The 21,547-nt window shown below is 52.7% G+C and overlaps 2 protein-coding genes, 1 long non-coding RNA gene and 1 other non-coding gene across 5 annotated transcripts in view; 3 read left to right on the top strand and 1 right to left on the bottom strand.

Annotated features, from left to right (window-relative positions):
• Nucleotides 1-2,203, top strand: part of LOC131746702 (transmembrane protein 106A-like) — a 9,034-nt gene extending 6,831 nt beyond the window's left edge. The window contains exon 6 of the mRNA XM_059048332.2: nt 490-2,203. Within this exon, the coding sequence (XP_058904315.2) occupies nt 490-610 (121 nt within the window). The 3' untranslated portion in view covers nt 611-2,203. The remainder of the gene's footprint in view (nt 1-489) is intronic.
• Nucleotides 1,504-6,879, bottom strand: CCDC200 (coiled-coil domain containing 200). Its single transcript, XM_067020744.1, has 4 exons — nt 6,691-6,879; nt 4,925-5,237; nt 4,371-4,420; nt 1,504-3,352 (listed from the first exon to the last, which is right to left on the bottom strand). Exons 1-4 carry the CDS (start codon nt 6,781-6,783, stop codon nt 3,326-3,328), a joined length of 483 nt encoding a protein of 160 aa, XP_066876845.1. The 5' UTR covers nt 6,784-6,879; the 3' UTR covers nt 1,504-3,325.
• Nucleotides 4,625-21,547, top strand: LOC136793166 (uncharacterized). Of its 2 annotated transcripts, none has more exons than XR_010838059.1 (4): nt 4,625-4,786; nt 18,203-18,320; nt 18,847-19,302; nt 21,071-21,547. It is a non-coding gene; the product is annotated as an uncharacterized lncRNA (long non-coding RNA). The 2 variants fall into 2 exon arrangements; XR_010838060.1 differs by lacking the exon at nt 4,625-4,786 and adding an exon at nt 13,407-13,426.
• LOC131747173 (U2 spliceosomal RNA) lies at nt 13,611-13,801 on the top strand. The gene has a single exon (XR_009332803.1). It is a non-coding gene; the product is annotated as a U2 spliceosomal RNA (small nuclear RNA).

The following is a 21,547-nucleotide window of genomic DNA, read 5'->3' as shown; positions in this document are numbered from 1 at the left end:
CGGTAGCGGGTCCAGCCCCTCCCCTAAGGGCCACCTTGCTTACGAGCCACTGACGGGACAGCCACGGATGTGCCCGGAGCCCTTGGGGGAGCAGCTGTCCCAGGAGCTTCGGCAGAGCGGGGAGCGGAGGGAGGGCCGGCTCCGGTCTGAGGAAGCCCGCCCTCCGCAGAGAGCAGCGCGGGGCCAGGGCTTTCCTCTTCTTCCCAGACCCTTGTGGGGTGCGGGAGTAAAGACAGTGAGGCGCACGCGTAGGGTGGCGTGAGCTCTGCAGCCGCCATCTTACTCCTTTCCTCGGCCGCCACCAGGTCTCTGTCCTCCCCTCCCGGCTTCCTTCTCTCACTCCTACCCCAACTGCAGATCCTTACATCGGTGGAAGTGGAAGCTGGGTGGTGGGGTGAAGGCTCAAGCTCTGTAATCTTCCAAATAAAACTGGTGTGGTTTTGTTTGGGGAAGAAAAAAAAAAAAAAAAAAGCCCTGTCTCCTCTCCAGGGGCACCCTGACCTGTTCCTACCTGAGCCATTCAGAGCAGCTGGTCTTCCAGAGCTACGAATACGTGGACTGCCGGGGAAACGCATCCAAGCCCCACTTGCTGGTCCCTCGCCCGCCGTGACCTGTCTGCTGTCGTCGAGCTCCGGGCACCTGCCGGCCTGGTCTGTATCTCCCACCACTCCGTGGCACCCAATAGGACGAGAGTGACTTTGCCAAAGGAAAATCTCTGCTTTATCATACCCTCCCCCTGTTCACCCCCAGCAGAGGAAGCTTTCTGTGGACGTTAACTTCACACACACACACACACACACACACACACACACCCTCACACCCTCACACCCTCTCTGATTTCCACAGGAACGGAAGCTTGGTTCTTCTAGAGGCCAGCCCCAGATATTCCCCTTGGTCTGTCTTGAGGACAGTCTGATCTGACATTTGCTCAGAGCTGCCTCAGAGGCATGGAGTGGCACCCACGCTTTTCTGTGCGGAGCACCTTGGTTGCCCAGCTCGTCCAGGGAAGACCTTTGTCCTGCCTGAATGTGGAGAAAAAGCTTTCATTTTGTCTGGCTTTTAATACATGGATCCTTTCCAAGTTCTCCACCTGGTAATGAGAAAGTGACTTGGGGGACAGCCAGTGTTGTCCCCAGGGCCTTTTAGGGAACCGTAGATGCTCTCCTACGCCGCCCTGCTTTGGTCGTGTGACAAAGTGATGGTGATGGCCTGCTTCCCGCCTGGTAACTTGTCCCCCCGACCCCCACCCCACCCCACCCCACCCATCTGACAGCAAGATTGGCCAAGGCCCTTTGGCTCTGCAGCCTTCCTGGTTAAAGACTGTCTGGGTCCCCAGGAAGTCAGAGCTGTTCTGCAGCTAAAGCTTCTCCTCTCCAGAAAAGAGTTTTATTATTCTCTTCATAGCAGGAACCAAAGTAGGAGGGGAGGGGAGGGGAGGGGAGGGAAAGGGAGGCACCGGGCACCCCCTGGGCCTGCACAGGAAAAACAGAGACAAAGCCAGAGTCATTTAAAAAGGTTTTTTTTTATGGAAGGAGGCCACAAGCCTGAGCCCATGTGAGGGGACACCGGCAGGTCAAACGGTGGGCGCAGCTGCAGGTCAAACCCGCAGAGGTGAGGCCGAACTGCTGGGTTCCGCGGCACCCCCAGCCGAGTCCCAGGGCACCCTGTGCTCCCAGAGGCCTCTGCTCTCCTTTGGGCACTGCCAGGACGGAGCTGCATATCCGTCGGGAAGGGTCTAGGCCGTCCCCTCTTTGCTGTCACTCAGATGGCGAGAAGCCCCAGGCAACCAACCCCCAGCTTCTTTAGCCGAGCAGGAGTTTGTGTTTGCTCACTAAAGGCGGTTACGGTTTCCATCACTCAGACAGGCAGAGAGGTGAGCTTGAGCAGCAGGGAAAGCTGAGTTTGCAGTAGGAAGGACAGAGAAGGGGACGTGGGGCCAGAACCTGGTGAGGAGCCGGCCGGGGTGGGGGGATGAGGAGAAGGAAGGAGGTCGTGCTGTCTGCACGCTTTCACGCCTGGGTGACTGGCGTCGAGGTGGTGCTGGTAAGAGCACGGAAGTCCACGAGGGCCGGGCTGGAGCTCACGCTGGGTGGAGTTCGCCACATGTAATGGATTTATATTGGAGTCGATCAACTGTGCTTAACAATGTTTAAGAAAGGAAAATAAAAGGCTCCCGTGAGTGGGAAGGGAGCTGGTGGACGCTCCCCATCTCACAGCCTGTTTCTTAATATCCAGGTGGGCGTCACGGTCTCTTCCCCGGTCCCCGAGCCCCTCGGGAACACGCCCTGCCTCTCTGCCTTCTGGGAGGCCGCTCCCAGGAGCTCGCTCTCTCTGCCTTTCCCGCGTTGTGTATCTCTTGAGTCCCTCCCGACGTGAATGCTCCTGTTCCGTGCGCCCCGTCTCCTTCGCTTCCCCCAGCTGCTCCTCTCAGGAGACACCGCCCTGAGAGGCTCCTTCAGTCTCACCCAAAGGCGAGGCTACAACGAAAGGCCCCAGGCGTCCCCCTCACCGGTCAAGAGTGGAAAGAGGGAGCAGGGCTGGGGGACCCCAGGTGTCAGTTTCAGGCAGTGGTGAGGGGGACGCCTGGGGCCTCCGGAGCCTCTTGGCTGCCTCTGCTACACGGAAAGGCCGAGACCCAGGGAGGAAGAGGCCTGTGGATTTGGGGGTGGGGGGGGCAAGTCCCCCTCTTCCCAAGGTCAGGTGTCCTGTGCCTGAGGCTACAGTCCTCCTTTCCTCTGAGTTCTTTCTCTCCATCCCTTCCAACCATCCTCCGTGCAACAGCCGAGTGCCCACAGTGGACCAGGCATGACACTGGACTTGGGGGAGGCCCCTGCCTGCCACTTCTTCCCGATGCCGCCCCAGGTCCCAGGTCTGCTCTGGTGTGATGCAACCCGCGCTTCCCCGGGATGCATCTCAGCAAGCGTCGGCCGGGAGGAAGGGCTGGTGGCTCCAGTGAGAGTCGTAAACCTGAGCCCCCAGCAGGCCTATCGCTGCTAAATAAGGGCCAGTAGTGGAGCTGTAGACCCGGGGGGCCCAAGGCCAAGTTCTCCCATTGGCTTTGCCTGGAGAAGCATGGAATTGCCCTCCACTTTCTCCTCGCACCCTCTCTCCATCCTCTTCGTGGGTCTCGGTCTCAGGGAGCCCAGCCAGTCTCTTGATTCTTTCCAGGAAGAGATCACATGTTATTCCCAGCTAGCCTCCCCTGCCAGAGTGGATCAGGAGGGGTTGGCTTTTGAAGTGGAGATGTTGCTGGGAGGTAAGAAGATGGGGCTGCTCATCTGATGTTTGCTGATGGCCAGTGGGGTCTTGGGGGTCTGTCTCTGAATCACCACTGCTGGATGTAATTTGTTGACTGAGAAGAGGGAGAGACAGGAGGCAAAACAGGTTAGTTAGCAGCTCCTGGGCCTGCTGGTTTCAGAACATTGTCTTAAGCCCTCCGCAGCCAGAGTAATCAAGCCGAAATGTAGCAGCCCAGTCCTCATCTTAAAGGGCCAGGATCAGGTTCTCCCATCCTTGGCACCTGAGTCAGGAAAAAAAAGCTTCTTTCCAAAGCTTACCCTGTTTTATGTAATTCTCAAGTCTCTCAAAAAAAGAGTCTTCCTGGGATTTTTTTTTTTTTTTTTTTTTTTTTTTTTTTTTTCGGTACACGGGCCTCTCACTATCGTGGCCTCTCCCGTTGCGGGGCACAGGCTCCGGACGCGCAGACCCAGCGGCCGTGGTTCAGGGCCCAGCGGCCATGGTTCAGGGCCCAGCGGCTCCGCGGCATGTGGGATCTTCCCAGACCGGGGCACGAACCCGCGTCCCCCGCATCGGCAGGCGGACTCTGAACCACTGCGCCACCAGGGAAGCCCCTTCCTGGGTTTTGACGGTCTACAATGAGCCAGGCTGTAAGCCAGGTGCTTTGGATGCTCTCCCTTTTAATTCAGTCCTCGTGACAGCTCGACTGAGGAGGTGGTATTATCAGTCTCATGTTATGGGTGGGGCAGCTACCAGAGAGCGGTGATCCTGACTGAGACCACAACCTCTGACTTCACGTCTCACCGTCCTCCCGCTCCAGCTGGCTCTACCCCATCAGCGTTTCGAACGGCCCCTTGATTTTGCTTCCCGGGCACCTGTCCTATCTTTCCAACTAACTAGATGGTCAGCTCCTTCGCTTAGTACTGAGTGCTGAGCCAACAGGGCCTACGGAGACATTTTTATGGGGGCATGGAATGGAGAAACGGGCCATCCAGAAGTGACTGAATAACTTCAGTCCCCTCTCGCGATTCCTGCCAAGGAAGCCTTTCTAGACTCCACCTGCACTAACCCGCAAGCACACTCAGACCCGCCGCCGAACTGTAGCTGCCTTTCACACTCTGAGTCCGTCTCACCGTGAATCGTGGGTACTTGGTGTGTGTATCGGGGCCAGATTTCCTGAAACCTGTTGATGAAACGAAGCACACGTTACTCATCTGGCAGTTCCTGAGAATGGAACGTGCCACAGCTGGACTCTTTACCACCTGTCTGGGGGCAGGCCAAGGCCCCTAGCTGGGGCGAGGCAAAGTCCCAGCCCCCACCGAGCATTCTCCACTAGGAAGCCGACGACGACGGGTGCTTCCCTGTTCCAGACCCCCCGGGGCTCAGGATATCCCGTTGCTAAGCCTACACCTCCTATCCCACCCTCTGGCCGCCCGGACCCCGTCTGTCACCCTCACGCCGGAGAAGGGACTGACAACTTCTGAGCCACCCTCCGCGGAAGTCAGCGGGTTTCTCTGCAGCTCTCGCTCGGTGCAGATCCACTCAGAGGGTGAGCCCCCCCCCCACCCCCCAGGTAAAGGTGAAGGGTGCCAGGGAGGGTCAAAGGGCGGGGTTGACAGATGGGGCTTCTGGACTCTAGCCAGGGGCTAGCTCCTCAGTATCTCCCGCTCCCGGGCATCTCACTTACCTGCACCTTGAGGGTTCATCACCCCTCCTTGGGATCTGTCCTTGTGGGCGCCCGGCCTTTGGGAATCCTGGAGAATGTACCGGGAGGTGCGTTGAGTAAGAGGGTCTTGGGCATTTTGTGGCTTTGGCCGAGGCGGAGGCGGCGACGGCGGCCGCGGCCGCTCGGGTACCTGCGGAGGCTGCGGCTGCGGCTGCGACTGCGCGGGTGGCGACTGTGATGGCGCCGGCGGTGGCCGCGACTCCTGCGGCGACTCCCGAGATGGCTGGGGGTTTTTTTCAAATTGCCGTTCCTCTTCTTGGAGTTTCTTCAGTTTCTGTCAAGAACCACCCCCGCAAGTGGCATCCTCCTCCCTCCCCACCCAGTCTCTCTCACACACACACACACACACACACACGCACGCAAGGGAATCCAGAGGTGGAGGTGGCTGGAGGGTCTCTGTTCCCTGGAGTTGGAGGCTGAGGCTGGAGCCTGAGCTCTCTCCCCTCACCCACCCACACCCTAGGACTGTTTCTATAGCAACAGTGCCCCCCCCCCGCCCCCGGCACAGCCCCTGCCCAGGAAACAGCAGCCTCTGGCCACCTACCTCCTAGCTTGGGAGCTGCGCGCGCGCGCTGAAAACCGTTTGCCGGTGCCAGAGGGTAAAGAATAATCTCTTGCAAATGCTTTGAAACAGCACTGTCCAGTGGAAATATAACGAGGGCCATATATAATTTAAAATGCTCTGTTAGCCGCATACATAACAAAGTAAGAAGAAATAGGTGAAACTAAGTATAATAATATATTTTATTCGACCCAATACAGCCAAAACGTAAAACCAATAGGAAAATATTAATGAGATAGTTTATAGTCTTTGTTTTTGTATTAAGTCTTCAAAACCCAGAGGGCGGGTTTCCCTGGTGGCGCAGTGGTTGAGAGTCGGCCTGCGGATGTGGGGGACACGGGTTCGTGCCCCCGGTCCGGGAAGATCCCACGTGCTGCGGAGCGGCTGGGCCCGTGAGCCGTGGCCGCTGAGCCTGCGCGTCCGGACCCTGTGCTCCACAACGGGAGAGGCCACAACAGTGAGAGGCCCACGTACCGCAAAAAAAAAAACCCAGAGGGCATTTTATACTCAACAGCACATCTTAACTTAGACGCTACATTTTGATTTAAAATATTTGATCTATATGTAGAGTTCAGATAATTTACAGTCGAAAAAGTAGAGTCGCATATCCACGTTGTTCCAAACATACTTAAAAATGTTCCGGTACGTAAAATGAAAATTTGTTTTAAGGAGTATATTTAAATAAATTAAATGTATGTAACATTTAACATTCAGTTCCTCGGTCTCACTAGCCACGTCTCAAGGGCTATAGCACACAGGCTGGTGGCCACCCTACTGGACAGCGCAGCTTTAGGACCTCCCGAGCCTGACCCCTCAATCCCACGTGAGGCCTCAGCCTAGTACAACAGCAAAGCTGAGTCACCCCAATACACACACACACTCTCTCTCTCTCTCTCACTCTCTCTCGCTCTCTCACTCTCTCTCTCTCTCTCTCTCTCTCTCACACACACACACACACACACACACACACACACGGTCCACCCAGGGCATCAAAGGACCTTGCTTTCCTACGGTCCATCCAAGACATCAAAGGACCTTGCTTTCCTCCAGCCCAAGCACAACAACATTCACCAGGTAATAGGCAGCTTCCTTGGGGTCCGTCTTCCCTCCCCATCCCCTCCGTGTCCCCGGAGGGACCCTGGTGAGCGGGGCCCCTCTCATGCACCTGCTCTTGCCGCTGCTGCTGGGCCATCAGCCACCTCCTCCGGTCCAAAGCCATCTGCCGGCGACGGGCCTCCCAGTGGTACGCGCTGCCCATGATGGTGGTGGTGACAGAAGGCCCCAGGCAGGGGCTGGGCTCAGGCAGAGCCCAGGAGGCTGCCGCTGCCCCCACCGCTTCCGTCTCCTCCCACCTCAACCCCCTGGCCTGTGACCAGAACCACCTCACAGTGCGGCCGCTACCGGGGCAACCGGGCAGCGCCCCCCCCCGCCCCGCCCCCCGCCCCGCCTGCCTTGGGGGGAAGGAGGGGGACGTTCTTCCCAAGCCTCCTAGAGGGCATCTGTAAAGTAGTACCTTTCTCTCCAGGGCCCTGGGCAGGTAGAAGACACCTTTCCACCTTAGCCTTGAGTTTCAGTGGACCCCGGGGACAGTCCCCAAGTGGTCTGGCTTTTCTCTCTGGTTTCTGTCTCCTACCCTTCCCAGGATTCCAGCCTCCTCATCTGGCCCTCTGCCGACCCCTCCCTTCCCTCCTCCCTCAGTCCTCCGTCTCCCCACCCCCCCACCCCCACCCCCCGCCGTGGGCTGACTCGAGAACGTACAGGGACTTCCCTGGCGGTCCAGTGGTTAGGACTCCGCGCTTCCACTGCAGGGGGCACAGGTTCCATCCCTGGTTGGGGAACTAAGAGCCCGCATGCCGCGTGGTGCGGCCACGAAAGAAAAAAAGAGAAAGACAATACGAGACCCAGCCAGCTCTCACTGGGGTCTGAGCTCTGTGAAGACAAAGTGGCTTATTCATTCGAAAGCACCCTGGTTCTGGGGATTTAATATGCTGGCCTCAGGCCTACCCTCTCTCTCTCTTCCTCTGGCCCTGGACTCAGCTTACCTCTCTGGGCCTCAGTTTCCTTGCCTGGAAAACCGGAAGGGTAGCACTTGTGACCTTCCTCACGGGGTTCACACGGGACCCACATGGGTCAATGGATGAGAGGTATGTGAAATGAAATATAAAATTGCTCAGCTACGGGTTGGTATTATTTATTACCCTACCCGATTTGCATCCTGTTGGGGAGGGAAAGTTCGTCCTCTAGCCTTCCTTCTAGGTTCTTTGGCTGGTCTAATGACCAAGTTGACATCAGACAGACTAGCAGGAGAAAAACAAGTCTGATGACACATGTTCGGGGATCCCATAAGGATATGAGACCCGAGGGCAGCTGGGTCCCTTACTTATATGCCGTCCTGAGCTAAGGAATCCGATAAGGGCCTAGGGCTTCAAAGCAGAGAAGGGTGGGTGGGTCCCCGGGACAAAAAGAAAGGGCAGGCGTTTGGTAATGGGATGTTTGCCCTGCTACGCAGATAGATGGGTCTCTCAGATAAAAGTTGTCTCGGAGAATAACTCTCTCTGAGCCAGGCCCCCTCTCTAAATTCTTTTAGGCAGTTGAGGGGGAGGTAAAAAGCTCTTCCTGTGTCTTTGGGGCCTCCGTTGCCTTCAACCCAAATAACCCCAGGCCAAAGTAAGTGGCACATTCTGGGGAGACTACTCATCTTGAACTCCTGGGGTCTCCAGGAGGTGGAGTGGCCAGGGGAGGGTGTCATTTCATGAAGCCCAGGAAGGCTTCTGGGGGCAGGGACTGGGTTGACTGTTGGTCTTTCCCCAGAGATACAGATTTTTCTAGAAACAGCAGAGGCCGAGTCCGACTGGAAGCAAGGGAAGGAAGGGTATAGGTGACGAAGGGGCTTCGACCCAGCCTCAGCCTCAAACGCTGCCGGTGGTGGAGGGGAGGGTGTAGGGTGCAGCCCTTGAACCTGAAAACAGGTTCAGACGGAGAGTTTGAACCTCAGGCAGAGAGTCTGTCTGTCAATTCAGGCAACCAGTCTAGTGGAGTCATCGTAGCGCTCTGGAGTCCAACCGACTCAGGTCCAATCCTGCCTGTGTCACCGACTACCCGGGGGGAACTTGGGCAGGTCACTCGGCGTCTCTGAGCCTTTCCTCCGAAGGTTGTTGGAAGACACTATAGGATGCTTGGGAAGTGCCCGCCGTCACAGTGGGCATCTGGCTGTGGCCAGCTGCTAGGGGTGCCCCAGCTCTGCTGAGGGGCCAGCGGGACCCGAGCCTTGCTAGAAAACTTTCTTCCTTTTTCAAAGAGGTGCTACTCCCTTCTCCTCGTCCTAGCACCCAGGGATGTCATTTGCAACAACAGATACACAAGGGTTTCCAGATACAAGAAATGAAATGGAGGCTTGTCACTGGACGTTTATTTTCACAGCACATTGATCTTCCTATAAACGAATTCTGCAGACATTTAGGTGGAAAGTACCTATTTTAAGAGAGCGAGAGAGAGAGAGAGAGAGAGAGAGAGAGAGAGAGAAAGGCACTTGACTGTCTCAGTCATTAAATGGGCGAAAGAGGAAGCGGGTTCCTGTTGGTATCTCTTCCTCCGTCGATTTCCCTCTTACTGTCCTCCTAGCTTAGAAAGAACAGGGCTCAGACGTGGAGACGCTCAGGGTGGGGGAGGTGGGCCGGGCTGCGTCTGGGGAACCGTTTGCAGCCCTCTGAGCCAGTCCTCCTGCGAGAGGAGGGATTTTTCAGGGCAAATCGGCCAAGACTGCGCCGCCCTCCCCGCTTCTCGTCTCCCTTTCTGAGCCCCTCTCAGGCCTTCCCTGTGCGCACGCTGCCTCTCCCAGCCCCACCCCTGACCTCAGAACTCCTTCCAGCTCTAGATTCTACTCCGTAGCCCACTCCACCCCCTGTCAATTTGGATTTTAACTCCTATCGGCCCTCAGGGAACTTCCCGTGCCGTCAACCTGATTGCAGCCACTTGCACGTTGCATTTTTAATAGAGCTTGTTGTTTATTATACAAGACCCAGAATCTTTCGTTGTGGAAAGAACGGGGTGTAGTTAGAAGCGTGGGCCAGGTAAATCTTAATGAAATACCGGCTGCATCATTTATCAGGCGTGCGAATGTGATCCAGCGGCTCCACCACTCTGATCAGTTTCCTCCCCTGCAGGGTAGGGGTAAGAACACCTCCATCCTAGAGGTGTTGTGATGATGGCAGGAAATAATCCATGTCACACATCGGGTTCAGTAAACAGAGGCTTTGATTATTACGGTAGCTCACGAATTTAAGATGCCATCTTTTGTGAGAGAGGTACCATTATTTTACCTAGCCCTAAGAAAGACAGGACGAAAGAGACAAAGAAAGACGTGCTGCGATGTAAACGGGCGACAGTGCTTTCTCCTGGCACCGAACGTAAGACGCGTCCTGGTTTCTGAGATGTAAAGACGTGAAAAAGATGGGCGTCTTGGGATGGACAAAATCAGGCATCGCTATGGAGGTGTGATGCCTTCTGCTGGGGCCTGTTGAAAGGCCGAAAAGAAAATGTGGGGATTTGCTGGCCTCCGTGATGGCAGGCAAGTTTTGAAAAGCCCGGTTCTTGGTGGAGTCTAACTGGCTTGATGGATCCGGTCTAGCTGGACAGGAAACTTGCTCTCCAGCACACAGACTCGTACGTTGTAGCGCCAGGACCCCCGAGCACGTTCGGGGTGGGGGCGGGCGGGTGGGGAGGCAGGGGGTGGGTCTGCTGGTCCCCGCACACCCCCGATCACGTTGCCGGGCAAAACGATCTCCCTTTCCGACTGTGCAAAGTCAGACAGAGTGATCCAGTTCTGCTGCTAGTCACAGGAGGGGAAGCTTTTGTTTTGTGAGTGGGAAAAAGGAGAAGGCGGGAGAAAGGAGGATTGAGGGCGAGAGGGCGGGGTCCGAGAGAAGGGCGAGGAGGTCAGAGAAAACGAAAGGGTCTCTCCCTCCCTGTCTCTTCAACGAGGGAAAGCTGACAAGTGATGAAGAGAACCTGGGGGAGCTGTCCAAGAGGTCAGGGTAAAACTTGAGGTGAAGGCGGGGCTGCTGCAGGGCCAGGACAAACAGATACAGTGGGGCCTGGACTTGAAGAGGCTGTCCTCCTCAGCTGGCATGGCACCCAGCAGACCTCTGATGCCCAGGGATGGAACACTTAGAAGCACTTGGCAGTTGGCAGCCCGGGCATGGGCAGACCTTATCTGAGTGTGCAAGGCTTCCCCGGCAGCAAAGAGCAGTGGATGTGGTCGAGTGGCAGCCAGAGGAGGGGAATGGAAGGACACGTCGGACGCCCCTTGCTGACCCCGGGGCCGAACGAGGTCACGTTCACCTGCGTGATCCCAGGACCCACACGGTGACAGGCACAGAGTTAGGTGTGATGCCAGAGAATCAGTTGAGTCAAGACCCGTAAAAACAGGATATCGGAAGACTTTTTTTTTTTTTAAGAAAAAGAGAAGTCCAACGTGTATAGATAGATATAAATATATGTATGTATATACACACACTTTTTAATATGATAAAGTTGGCATCTGAAACTGATGAGAAGATGGACTGTTTCAGATACGATATTGGGACAACTGGGTAGCCGTCCAGAGAAGATAAAGTCAGATCTATACCTGAACTCAAATGCTAGGGCAAATGTGAAGTAGGTTAGAGATGGAAACGCAAAAAGATCAGCAGTTCAAAAGACGGTGGGCAGGGGATAGGGACGTGCGGTTCACAGAAAATAATAATAACGGGTCTCAAGCACAAGCACGTGAAAAGCTGTGCAACCTTGCTCATAGTAAGAGATAACACTGGACACTATGCAAAAGTTTGATAACATGATGGTTGGGCAAGGCCGTGGGAAACAGGCGGTGGTTGAGAAGGCTCTCTGTGCTCTTCCAGCCTCTGTCTCTGGCTTATCATTTCCAACTCCCTGGCAGCAATGATAACTGGGTCCCTAGTTGAGATTGTAGGACACTTGGACAAAGGCTCACCAGCCAGCCACGTGCTGGTGTTGCCTGAACTTTTATAGGCACTTTGGTCTGTACACATGGATGTGAGCTGGCTGAGGGGCACCGACTCACGTTAACCAAACTCGCAAGAAGCTGGTGCATGAGTTAGAATGCTAAGTCGTTAATTTACAAAGGGAGATACTCCTTTGCAATGCCAGAACGTGCATGTCTGCAATCCAAGGTACCTCATTCTAAAGATCAAAATACCTAGGAAGCTAAATTGGTGAGCACAAGATGACCTGATAAACATGGAAGCGAGCAGAAATGTACTGAAACACAGTGAGGGTCGTAATAATTACCACAAGCCAGGAGGTCTGCTAATCTCTTTCTGTATGGACAAATCGCATTATTTAATATTTACACATTCGTGTGTTCAACCAAATTCATGTGTTCATGTGTCTAGTCTATGTCAGGCCCTATTCTAAACACTGAGGAGGTAAATGTGGACAAAACGGACAAAGTTCCCTGCTCTGGCGCTTACATGCTATTAGGCTAGGAGGCAATAAACAAATAAATGTATACGATGTCAGGTGATATGTGCTATGGAGTAAAATAAAACCAGGTGGGTGAATGAGGGAAGATTAAGCGCGGGACTGTATGTTACTGTTCTCGTGTTCTAGATGAAGAGGGTACGCTACAGAGAAGTGACTTGCCTGCGATATTTTCCCTTATGTCTGGTACTTACAGGAATACCATATTCCAGGCATGTCTCGTAATTCTTAAGATTATGTCTAGGGATTTCTCATTTCCTTATCTCCAATTTACAGATAATGTGGCTACATCGAAGACAGACGGTTAAGCGGGGAGGCCAAGTCATGCACCAGGTCACATGATAATTAACAGGTAGAGAGGGATTAGGGACTAGGTGTTCCAAGTCTCTGCTCTTAACCGCTGCACCAGACAGCTCGTTCCTGTCTCTCTTCAGACAGACCTGTGTGTCAGGCTCAGCAACACTTACTCTCATAGTGGGCGGGACACACAAGAACAACTTCTCTTTCTTTTTGGTGCCTTTTTCTAGGTCCCGTGCTCTTCATAGATGGATCCGACCTCTTCCGCTAACTAGCTGTGTAGTCTTGGGCAAAGTTGCTCACCCTCTCTGTGTCAACCGCTCCATCTGTAGGTAAACTTTGAAAGTCTGATATAAGGAAAGCTACTTAGCGCAAAGCCCGGCCCAAACAATAAATGTTTCCTATTGTGTTGTTACAGGCAACACAGTTGCTCAGTTGTTTCAGTGTCACAGCCATGACGCCTTCACTGGAACCTCGCTGGACACTAGGGCCCACATTCTAGACTACCAAACTAAGGTCGCCTCATGAGCTCCCTTTATACTCCCTCAACCCCACACGGTAGGCACTAAGGTTTCCACTTCTCAGCTGGGGAATTAAGGCTCTGGAGGTGAAGGAGTTTGCCCTAGTGGCCTGCAGCCGGGGCAGGGCGGGGGTCCTGACAACCAGGTCAGCGGTGCTCGCAGGGCGCGATCTCGGGTCCCAAGTTCTCTCTGCAGCCCCTGCCAGGCGACACGGGACAGGCACTCCTGGACTCCCGGCCTTCGACTGGGTCTTCTGCCTGGACAGAGTCAGCCCGTGGGACCCTATCGTCTTCACAGTGAAGACCAGATGACGTTTTTCGTACTCGGACCAGTCTGCTGCAAATCATTTCCACAGACGCCCTCCTCTGTTCTCCCAACCCCAATTCCCCTGAATTCTGTCTTTACGCGAGAGCTGGTGCCAAAGAAGAGGTCCGCCCCAGCCCGGCCTCCGCTCATGCGCGCCGAGGCGGTGCCGAGGGCTGGGCGGATCAACCCGCGCGGCTACACCTACCTACCCGCGCGGAAAGGGCGGGGCATGCAAATTAAAAACGGCGCTTCAGCCCGAGGACGGCGAAGCTACCGCAGGTACAGAATTCCTCTTCTACGATGTAGAGAATAAAAAATCTTCACGAGAGTGTGGTGTGGTGCCACCCACAGTACTGTCACCGAAGCAAAGGAAGTGAGACCTCGAGTGAGCAGTGACAGGGGTCACACTGAGTCCAATATGGATGAGAGGAGGCCGGTGAGAGGGCTGGCAGGGCCGTAGGGTATCGCTTCTCGGCCTTTTGGCTAAGATCAAGTGTAGTATCTGTTCTTATCAGTTTAATATCTGATACGTTCTCTATCCGAGAACGACACATTAAACGGATTTTTGGAGTAAGGAGTTGGAGTAGGAGCTTGCTTCGTCCGCTCCGCGCATCGACCTGGTATTGCAGTATTTCCAGGACCGGTGCACCCCGTCTGGGGAAGCATTGGAATTGTTGAAAAGAAGAGCTGTGATCCCTGTTTTTTGTTTTTGTTTCTGTTCTTTCGTTTTCTTGTAGTGCAGTGTTTGACAGTTAAAGGATGCAGTTTGTTGTTCTCTGTTTCTGGTCTTCTCAAAGTTTCCTCGTGCCAGCTTTCTCTGTCTAGTAGTCTAAAGTGAGTAGTTGACATTAACGAATGTTAGCGTCGTTTTTCGAGAACAGGCGTGAGTAGTGCGAGGGAAAAGGAAGTGCGTGTTCCTGCGAGCTTGTTGTTTTTTTTTTACACGTCTGTCGTTGGGGCAGCGGGGGGAAAATCGTTTTATCTCCTTGGGGGGACAAAACAAAGCCCACGGAGTAGAGAGGAGTTTCTGCCTGCTCTGTGTTTGACTTTTCTTCCGTTCACCGCGGTGGAGAAGAGAACGAGTGGTCTCCGTGTGGAAGAAACCCGCGCGCAGCGCAGCGCCGCACCGCGCCGCGCCGCGCGCAGCCGTGGAAACACAACGCCACCCGCAGATAAAACAGGTTACTGGGGTCTACGCTCCGGACTTTGTGATTCTGTGCGTCTCGGGTGCTGAGGCCCACGAATGTGCCTTTCTATCAAGTTTTCGGGGGATGAGAATGCTGCTGGTCTGGGGATGGCCCTACCGAGGTCATTGACGGGGGGAGATGACGTTTTAGGCCTGGCCTTAGCATCGCCCCGTGAGAGCCCGTGGACAGGCTCATCTTTTGTCAGCTTCAACTTCTTTTTCTGTAAAACGGGATGGAGATACTTACCTCATAGTGGCATCCTGAGAATTAAGTAAGTGAGAGTGAGAAGTAAGATGAAATGTGTGAAGTACTCAGTCAGGGGACTGGCGTATACACTAAGTTCTCTCTACCTCGTAGCCGTTCGTTTGGCCCAGGAAGCCAGTTGAATCTTCCTTAGAAAACGTACAGAGTAATATATGTACACATCGACCACCGACTGCCATTTTTTTTTTAATTTTTTTTTTTCGGAGAGAGAGAGATTATGAGGAGAGAGAGAGAGATTATGAGGAGAGAGAGAGAGATTATGAGGAGAGAGAGAGATTATGAGGAGAGAGAGATTATGAGGAGAGAGAGATTATGAGGAGAGAGAGAGATTATGAGGAGAGAGAGAGAGATTATGAGGAGAGAGATTATGAGGAGAGAGAGATTATGAGGAGAGAGAGAGATTTTGAGGAGAGAGAGAGATTATGAGGAGAGAGAGATTATGGGGAGAGAGAAAGAGAGATTATGAGGAGAGAGAGAGATTATGAGGAGAGAGAGAGTATGAGGAGAGAGAGATTATGAGGAGAGAGAGAGATTATGAGGAGAGAGAGAGAGATTATGAGGAGAGAGATTATGAGGAGAGAGAGATTATGAGGAGAGAGAGAGATTTTGAGGAGAGAGAGAGATTATGAGGAGAGAGAGATTATGAGGAGAGAGAGAGATTATGAGGAGAGAGAGATTATGAGGAGAGAGAGATTATGAGGAGAGAGAGATTATGAGGAGAGAGAGAGATTATGAGGAGAGAGAGAGAGACATTATGAGGAGAGAGAGAGTATGAGGAGAGAGAAAGAGATTGTGAGGAGAGAGAGATTATGAGGAGAGAGAGAGATTATGAGGAGAGATTATGTGGAGAGAGAGAGATTATGAGGAGAGAGAGATTATGAGGAGAGAGAGATTATGAGGAGAGAGAGAGATTATGAGGAGAGAGAGATTATGAGGAGAGAGAGATTATGAGGAGAGAGAGAGATTATGAGGAGAGAGAGAGATTATGAGGAGAGAGAGATTATGAGGAGAGAGAGATTATGAGGAGAGAGAGAGATTATGAGGAGAGAGAGAGATTATGAGGACAGAGAAAGAGAGATTATGAGGAGAGAGAAAGAGAGATTATGAGGAGAGAGAGATTATGAGGAGAGAGAAAGAGAGATTATGAGGAGAGAGAGATTATGAGGAGAGAGAGATTATGAGGAGAGAGAGAGATTATGAGGAGAGAGAGATCATGAGGAGAGAGAGAGATCATGAGGAGAGAGAGAGAGATCATGAGGAGAGAGAGATCATGAGGGGAGAGAGAGAGATTATGAGGAGAGAGAGAGATCATGAGGAGAGAGAGATTATGGGGAGAGAGAGATTATGAGGAGAGAGAGAGATTATGAGGAGAGAGAGATTATGGGGAGAGAGAAAGAGAGATTATGAGGAGAGAGAGAGATTATGAGGAGAGAGAGAGTATGAGGAGAGAGAGATTATGAGGAGAGAGAGAGATTATGAGGAGAGAGAGAGAGATTATGAGGAGAGAGATTATGAGGAGAGAGAGATTATGAGGAGAGAGAGAGATTTTGAGGAGAGAGAGAGATTATGAGGAGAGAGAGATTATGAGGAGAGAGAGAGATTATGAGGAGAGAGAGATTATGAGGAGAGAGAGATTATGAGGAGAGAGAGAGATTATGAGGAGAGAGAGAGAGACATTATGAGGAGAGAGAGAGTATGAGGAGAGAGAAAGAGATTGTGAGGAGAGAGAGATTATGAGGAGAGAGAGAGATTATGAGGAGAGATTATGTGGAGAGAGAGAGATTATGAGGAGAGATTATGTGGAGAGAGAGAGATTATGAGGAGAGAGAGATTATGAGGAGAGAGAGATTATGAGGAGAGAGAGAGATTATGAGGAGAGAGAGATTATGAGGAGAGAGAGAGATTATGAGGAGAGAGAGAGAGACATTATGAGGAGAGAGAGAGTATGAGGAGAGAGAAAGAGATTGTGAGGAGAGAGAGATTATGAGGAGAGAGAGAGATTATGAGGAGAGATTATGTGGAGAGAGAGAGATTATGAGGAGAGATTATGTGGAGAGAGAGAGATTATGAGGAGAGAGAGAGATTATGAGGAGAGAGAGAGATTATGAGGACAGAGAAAGAGGATTATGAGGAGAGAGAGAGATTATGAGGAGAGAGAGATCATGAGGGGAGAGAGAGAGATCATGAGGAGAGAGAGAGATCATGAGGAGAGAGAGAGAGATCATGAGGAGAGAGAGATCATGAGGGGAGAGAGAGACATTATGAGGAGAGAGAGATTATGAGGAGAGAGAAAGAGATTGTGAGGAGAGAGAGATTATGAGGAGAGAGAGATTATGAGGAGAGAGAGAGATTATGAGGAGAGATTATGTGGAGAGAGAGAGATTATGAGGAGAGATTATGTGGAGAGAGAGAGATTATGAGGAGAGAGAGAGATTATGAGGAGAGAGAGAGATTATGAGGACAGAGAAAGAGAGATTATGAGGAGAGAGAGAGATTATGAGGAGAGAGAGATCATGAGGGGAGAGAGAGAGATCATGAGGAGAGAGAGAGATCATGAGGAGAGAGAGAGAGATCATGAGGAGAGAGAGATCATGAGGGGAGAGAGAGAGATTATGAGGAGAGAGAGAGATTATGAGGAGAGAGAGAGAGATTATGAGGAGAGAGAGAGATTATCCCGACTGCCATTTCTTTTCCAGTGTGTGTGACTTTAAAAATCAGTGCTTCTCAATCTTTAATGTGCACAGGGGTCCGCTGTGGACCTTACTAGAATGCAGAGTCTGGTTCGGTAGGGGTCACAGACTGAGTTGTGCCCCCGAAGGTCGTATCTTGAAGCCCTATTGGGAGGGGAGGCCTCTGGGGCCAGTGAGGTTAAGAAGAGGTCATGAGGGGTGGGGTCCTCTTGTTGGGATTAGCTCCCCCATGAGAGGAGGCACCAGAGAGCTTATTTCCTTCTCTCTCTAACACATGAGGAGAGGGAGGGCAGTCCACCATCTGCAAGCCAAGAGAGGGATCTCCCCAGAACCCTGCCAGGCTGGCACCCTGATCGGGGACTTCCAGTCTCCAGAACTGTGAGAAAATACATTTCAGTTCTTTTTTTTTTTTTTTTTTTTTTTTTTTTTGTGGTATGCGGGCCTCTCACTGTTGTGGCCTCTCCCGTTGTGGAGCACAGGCTCCGGACGCGCAGGCCTAGTGGCCATGGCTCACGGGCTTAGTTGCTCCGCGGCATGTGGGATCTTCCCGGACCAGGGCACGAACCCATGTCTCCTGCATCGGCAGGCGGATTCTCAACCACTGCGCCACCAGGGAAGCCCCATTTCAGTTCTTAAAGCCACCAGCCTGTGGCATTTTATTTTGGCAGCCCTGGCAGCCCTATCAAACTAAGACCGGAGGTCTGACTTGGTGCCTGCATCCTGCATTGCTCACCAGCTCCTGGGCGATGCGGACGCTGCTGTTCACAGACCGCACTTTGAGCAGCAAGGGCCTAGAACAGATTCCTAGAAAGTGACCCTAAAGGCTGTAGATTTTCCCTGACGATGAGTACTGTCAATGTTCTCCTGTAAATCTACAACGGCGATCTGTTATTATAACCCCAAACTCCTAACAGCTCTGGCCTGTCAGAGGCACTCAGCAAGAATGGATGAGCCAAGGGCTGCGCCTGACGGTTGGCTGCCGGGCCTCGGGGGAAGACCTCTGCCCTTGGAAGACCTTTGGAAGCATCGTGGGTGAGTCAGGCAGCCTCTCTCCCCTCTGAGACTTGGGGGTGATAACACTTCCTCAGGGTACTGTAAAGGTAAAATGAGATTGTGACCAGGAATGTGCCATAAGCAGTGCCTGGCTCACACACAGAGGCACTAACAAACCGTCGGTGAGTAGATCTGAGCCCCACGAACGGTTTCTTGGCCTCTGGACTGGAACTCCTTGATGCAACGCTCATGTTGGCCTCCTGACCTGGAAGCTGACCAGACTGTCCCGGTCAGGGCAGCCAGCGGGCCCGGGCGGGAGGATAAGAATGGGGGCGGGGGCGGGGGCGCGGGGAGATGAGGGAATTTATTTAGAGCCACTTTTTATTTTCTGTGACATGGAAAATACTTCTGTGCCTGGCCTTCACCCATTTTTTTCCCTGTTGAAGGGTTGTTCTTTTATAATAACTTCTAGGGGCTCGTTATGTGTTAGAAAGGTAAGTACTTTTTCTGTGATTGGGGTTGCAAATATTTATTCTTACTTGTTTTGTCATTAATCACCTGTAAGTGATGTGACACCCCTGGGCAGGTGCTGGGAGTAGACAGAGGCAGGCCAGAAGCCGTTCCTGCCCTCAGGGCGCCTCCAACCCAGGATGGGGACTGAGACACCTGCCCAGATGGCCAGAACACCAAGCAGGACAAGGAGGAGGCCAGTGAGAGATGAACAAGATGGTTGGGGTGTTCGGACCAGAGCCACCCCTTCCTTCTCAGGGAAGCCAAATGAGTTGAGCAGAAGGTGGTCTGATGCACACAGATCTGAACAGGGCTCATGGGACGGGGGGCCTGAAGAGCCTTCTCAAGCACATCACACATTGTCTCATTTGACCTTCATCCATTCGTGCAACAAATATTCACCGAGTGCCAAGTACATACGGAGCACTACCACAGGTGCTGAGGAAAGAGCAGCAAACAAAACCTTTACCATCAAGGTGAAGAGCAGTACGGCACTCATATCTGAATATGTGTGAGTAGACCTACAAACCTATGTGTCTGTGTGTCCGTATCTATGTGTCTGTCTATGCCACGTGACAATCATAGGTGTCAATAACGACTTGGCAGCCGGCAGAGAAATAAGACCAGGTGAAGTGGGATGTGAAACAGGAATGCTCAGGGTGGGTAGGTGGAGGTAGTTGACAGCACTGTAAGATGGAATTATTTCTATTTTACAGGCAACAAGTGACTTTCCCTAGAGTGTACTTATCAAGACATTCCCATGTGCTTGCATTTCCACGCGTAGCTTCACAAGTCCCCTAATCAGAGAAGCATTATCATTATCCCCAGTTAAAAAATCATGATCCCCAATTTAAAAAAACCCGAGGCCCCAAGTGTTTAGTGAGATGCTTGAATGCAAACCCTGACTTTGTTTCACATTCGCAAGTTGCTCGGCCTCTCAGCAGCACTTCAGTCTTTAACAGCGCCGCTGCGTGGCTTGCGGGATCCCAGTTCCCCGACCAGGGATGGAACCCGGGCCCCGGCCCCCCCGCAGTGAAAGCGCCGAGTCCTAACCACTGGGCCTCCAGGGAATTCCCTCACACACTTTAAATATTCTTAACTTTAAATATTCTTAGGCACGTTAGAAAATAAAGAGAAACGAGTGAAATTCAGTTTAATATTTTCTTTAACTCAAGATACCTTGGGAATTCCCTGGCGGTCCAGTGGTTAGGAGTCGGGGTCGTGGGGGCCGGGTTTGATTCCTGGTCGGGGTTACCGGGAGCTGCGGCGCGGCCACAAAAACAGAACAAAAAAACAAAAACAGATATCTGAAATACCACTTCAACACGTAATTAATACGGAAATTACGGAGCTATTTGACAGTTTTTAATACTAAGCCTTTGCAATCCCATGTGTATTTTACACTTAACAGCACATATGGATTAGGAGGAACCACCTTCCTAGTGCTCCCTAGCTGCGAGGGGCTAGTGGCTGTGACAGCTCAGGTCAACAGAATGGGGATGAGAGCGGAGGGAAACGAGTGAGGCGCTTGCCTTGGCCCAAAAATTTCAGGGAGCACCAAAAACGCAGTAATCAAAATAAATCTCTCGGTTATCTTAGAATCCAGGTAAAATGAATTGTATCAAAATATTACTTATCTTGATTGCTGAAGAGCGTTTCGGGGCGGCACTCCCTTAAATGTTTCGCCCGCCCGCCCCGAAGGCTAGTTTCTCACTGGCCTCACCTAGTCCTGGCCCCGGATAATAATACTAATGCCCACCCCGTGGAGTTATGGGGAGAATCAAATGAGTTAATACACACGGAGCGCTCGGCAGAGGGGCGGGCACTGGGAAGGGCTCAGGCAGCGCCCGCCATCAGGCTTTCCCTGCGGCAGGGTGAAACGACCCCATTGGGTTTCAGTCCTGCATCAATGATGCCTTCTAGGTCTTCTGAGATCCAGTGGAAGAAATAGAAACTCCCCAACTAAAGTGAAGCTCTGTTAGGAAGGGGGCTGGAAAAGGTTTACGCTGCCTGGGCAGCCTGCAGCCTTTGCCACAGAGAAGCGTTGCCGCTGCGAAACTTTATCCCCACTTTGCCAGAGGCCTTAATTTATTTACGGGCCTTGATGCCCAGAGCGTCCCTGGCAGTCACTCTCCTCTCTGGTGTCTTGCCACCCCAGGCCAGATCTTCCCCTCTTCACCCCTGGATCGGGCCAGGACCCTCCTAAGTGCTTCCCCGATTCAGTCTGTTCTGCACACCTTTTGTTCACTCAACAAACGTTTACTGTGCACCTCCTACAGGCCGGGCACTGGGCTGGTGCTGGGATACAGAGGTTAAGTGCTGACGAGGGGTCGCCGCCCTCAAGGATCTCAGATTTCAGCGGCGGAGATAAAGGACTGCCCCCAACGAGTGGTGAATGGTGGGCTTGAAGTCCGGGGTGGGATGAAATACAAAGGAGGGCCGCAATCACCTTGGGGCGGGGTGGGGTGCGGAAGAGCCCATGAGGAAGGCTTGCTGGGGCAGCTGAAGCCGAAGCGGAGCCCAGAGGCGCTGCGTAAGAGTTAGACCGGTGAGGAGGAGGTGTAGGGAAAGAAGGTCTCAGGCAGAGGAAGCTTTCTGTAGGAAGCCCGGGATCTGGGTTCATTCGTAGAAGCACCGACCGACGCAGGCGCTTGAGTTGGAGAGAATCCCTCCAGCTGCTCAGCCCGGCCCTCCGCATCCACCCACCTCCTCCCTTCCCCACTGTGGGCCATCCGCCTTCCGCCTGGCAGGGAGAT

Source organism: Kogia breviceps, chromosome 19 (assembly GCF_026419965.1).
Source record: "Kogia breviceps isolate mKogBre1 chromosome 19, mKogBre1 haplotype 1, whole genome shotgun sequence".
NCBI lineage: Eukaryota > Metazoa > Chordata > Mammalia > Artiodactyla > Physeteridae > Kogia > Kogia breviceps.
The sequence above is the reverse complement of the archived record's forward strand: the minus strand, read 5'-3'. Positions and strand labels throughout refer to the sequence as shown.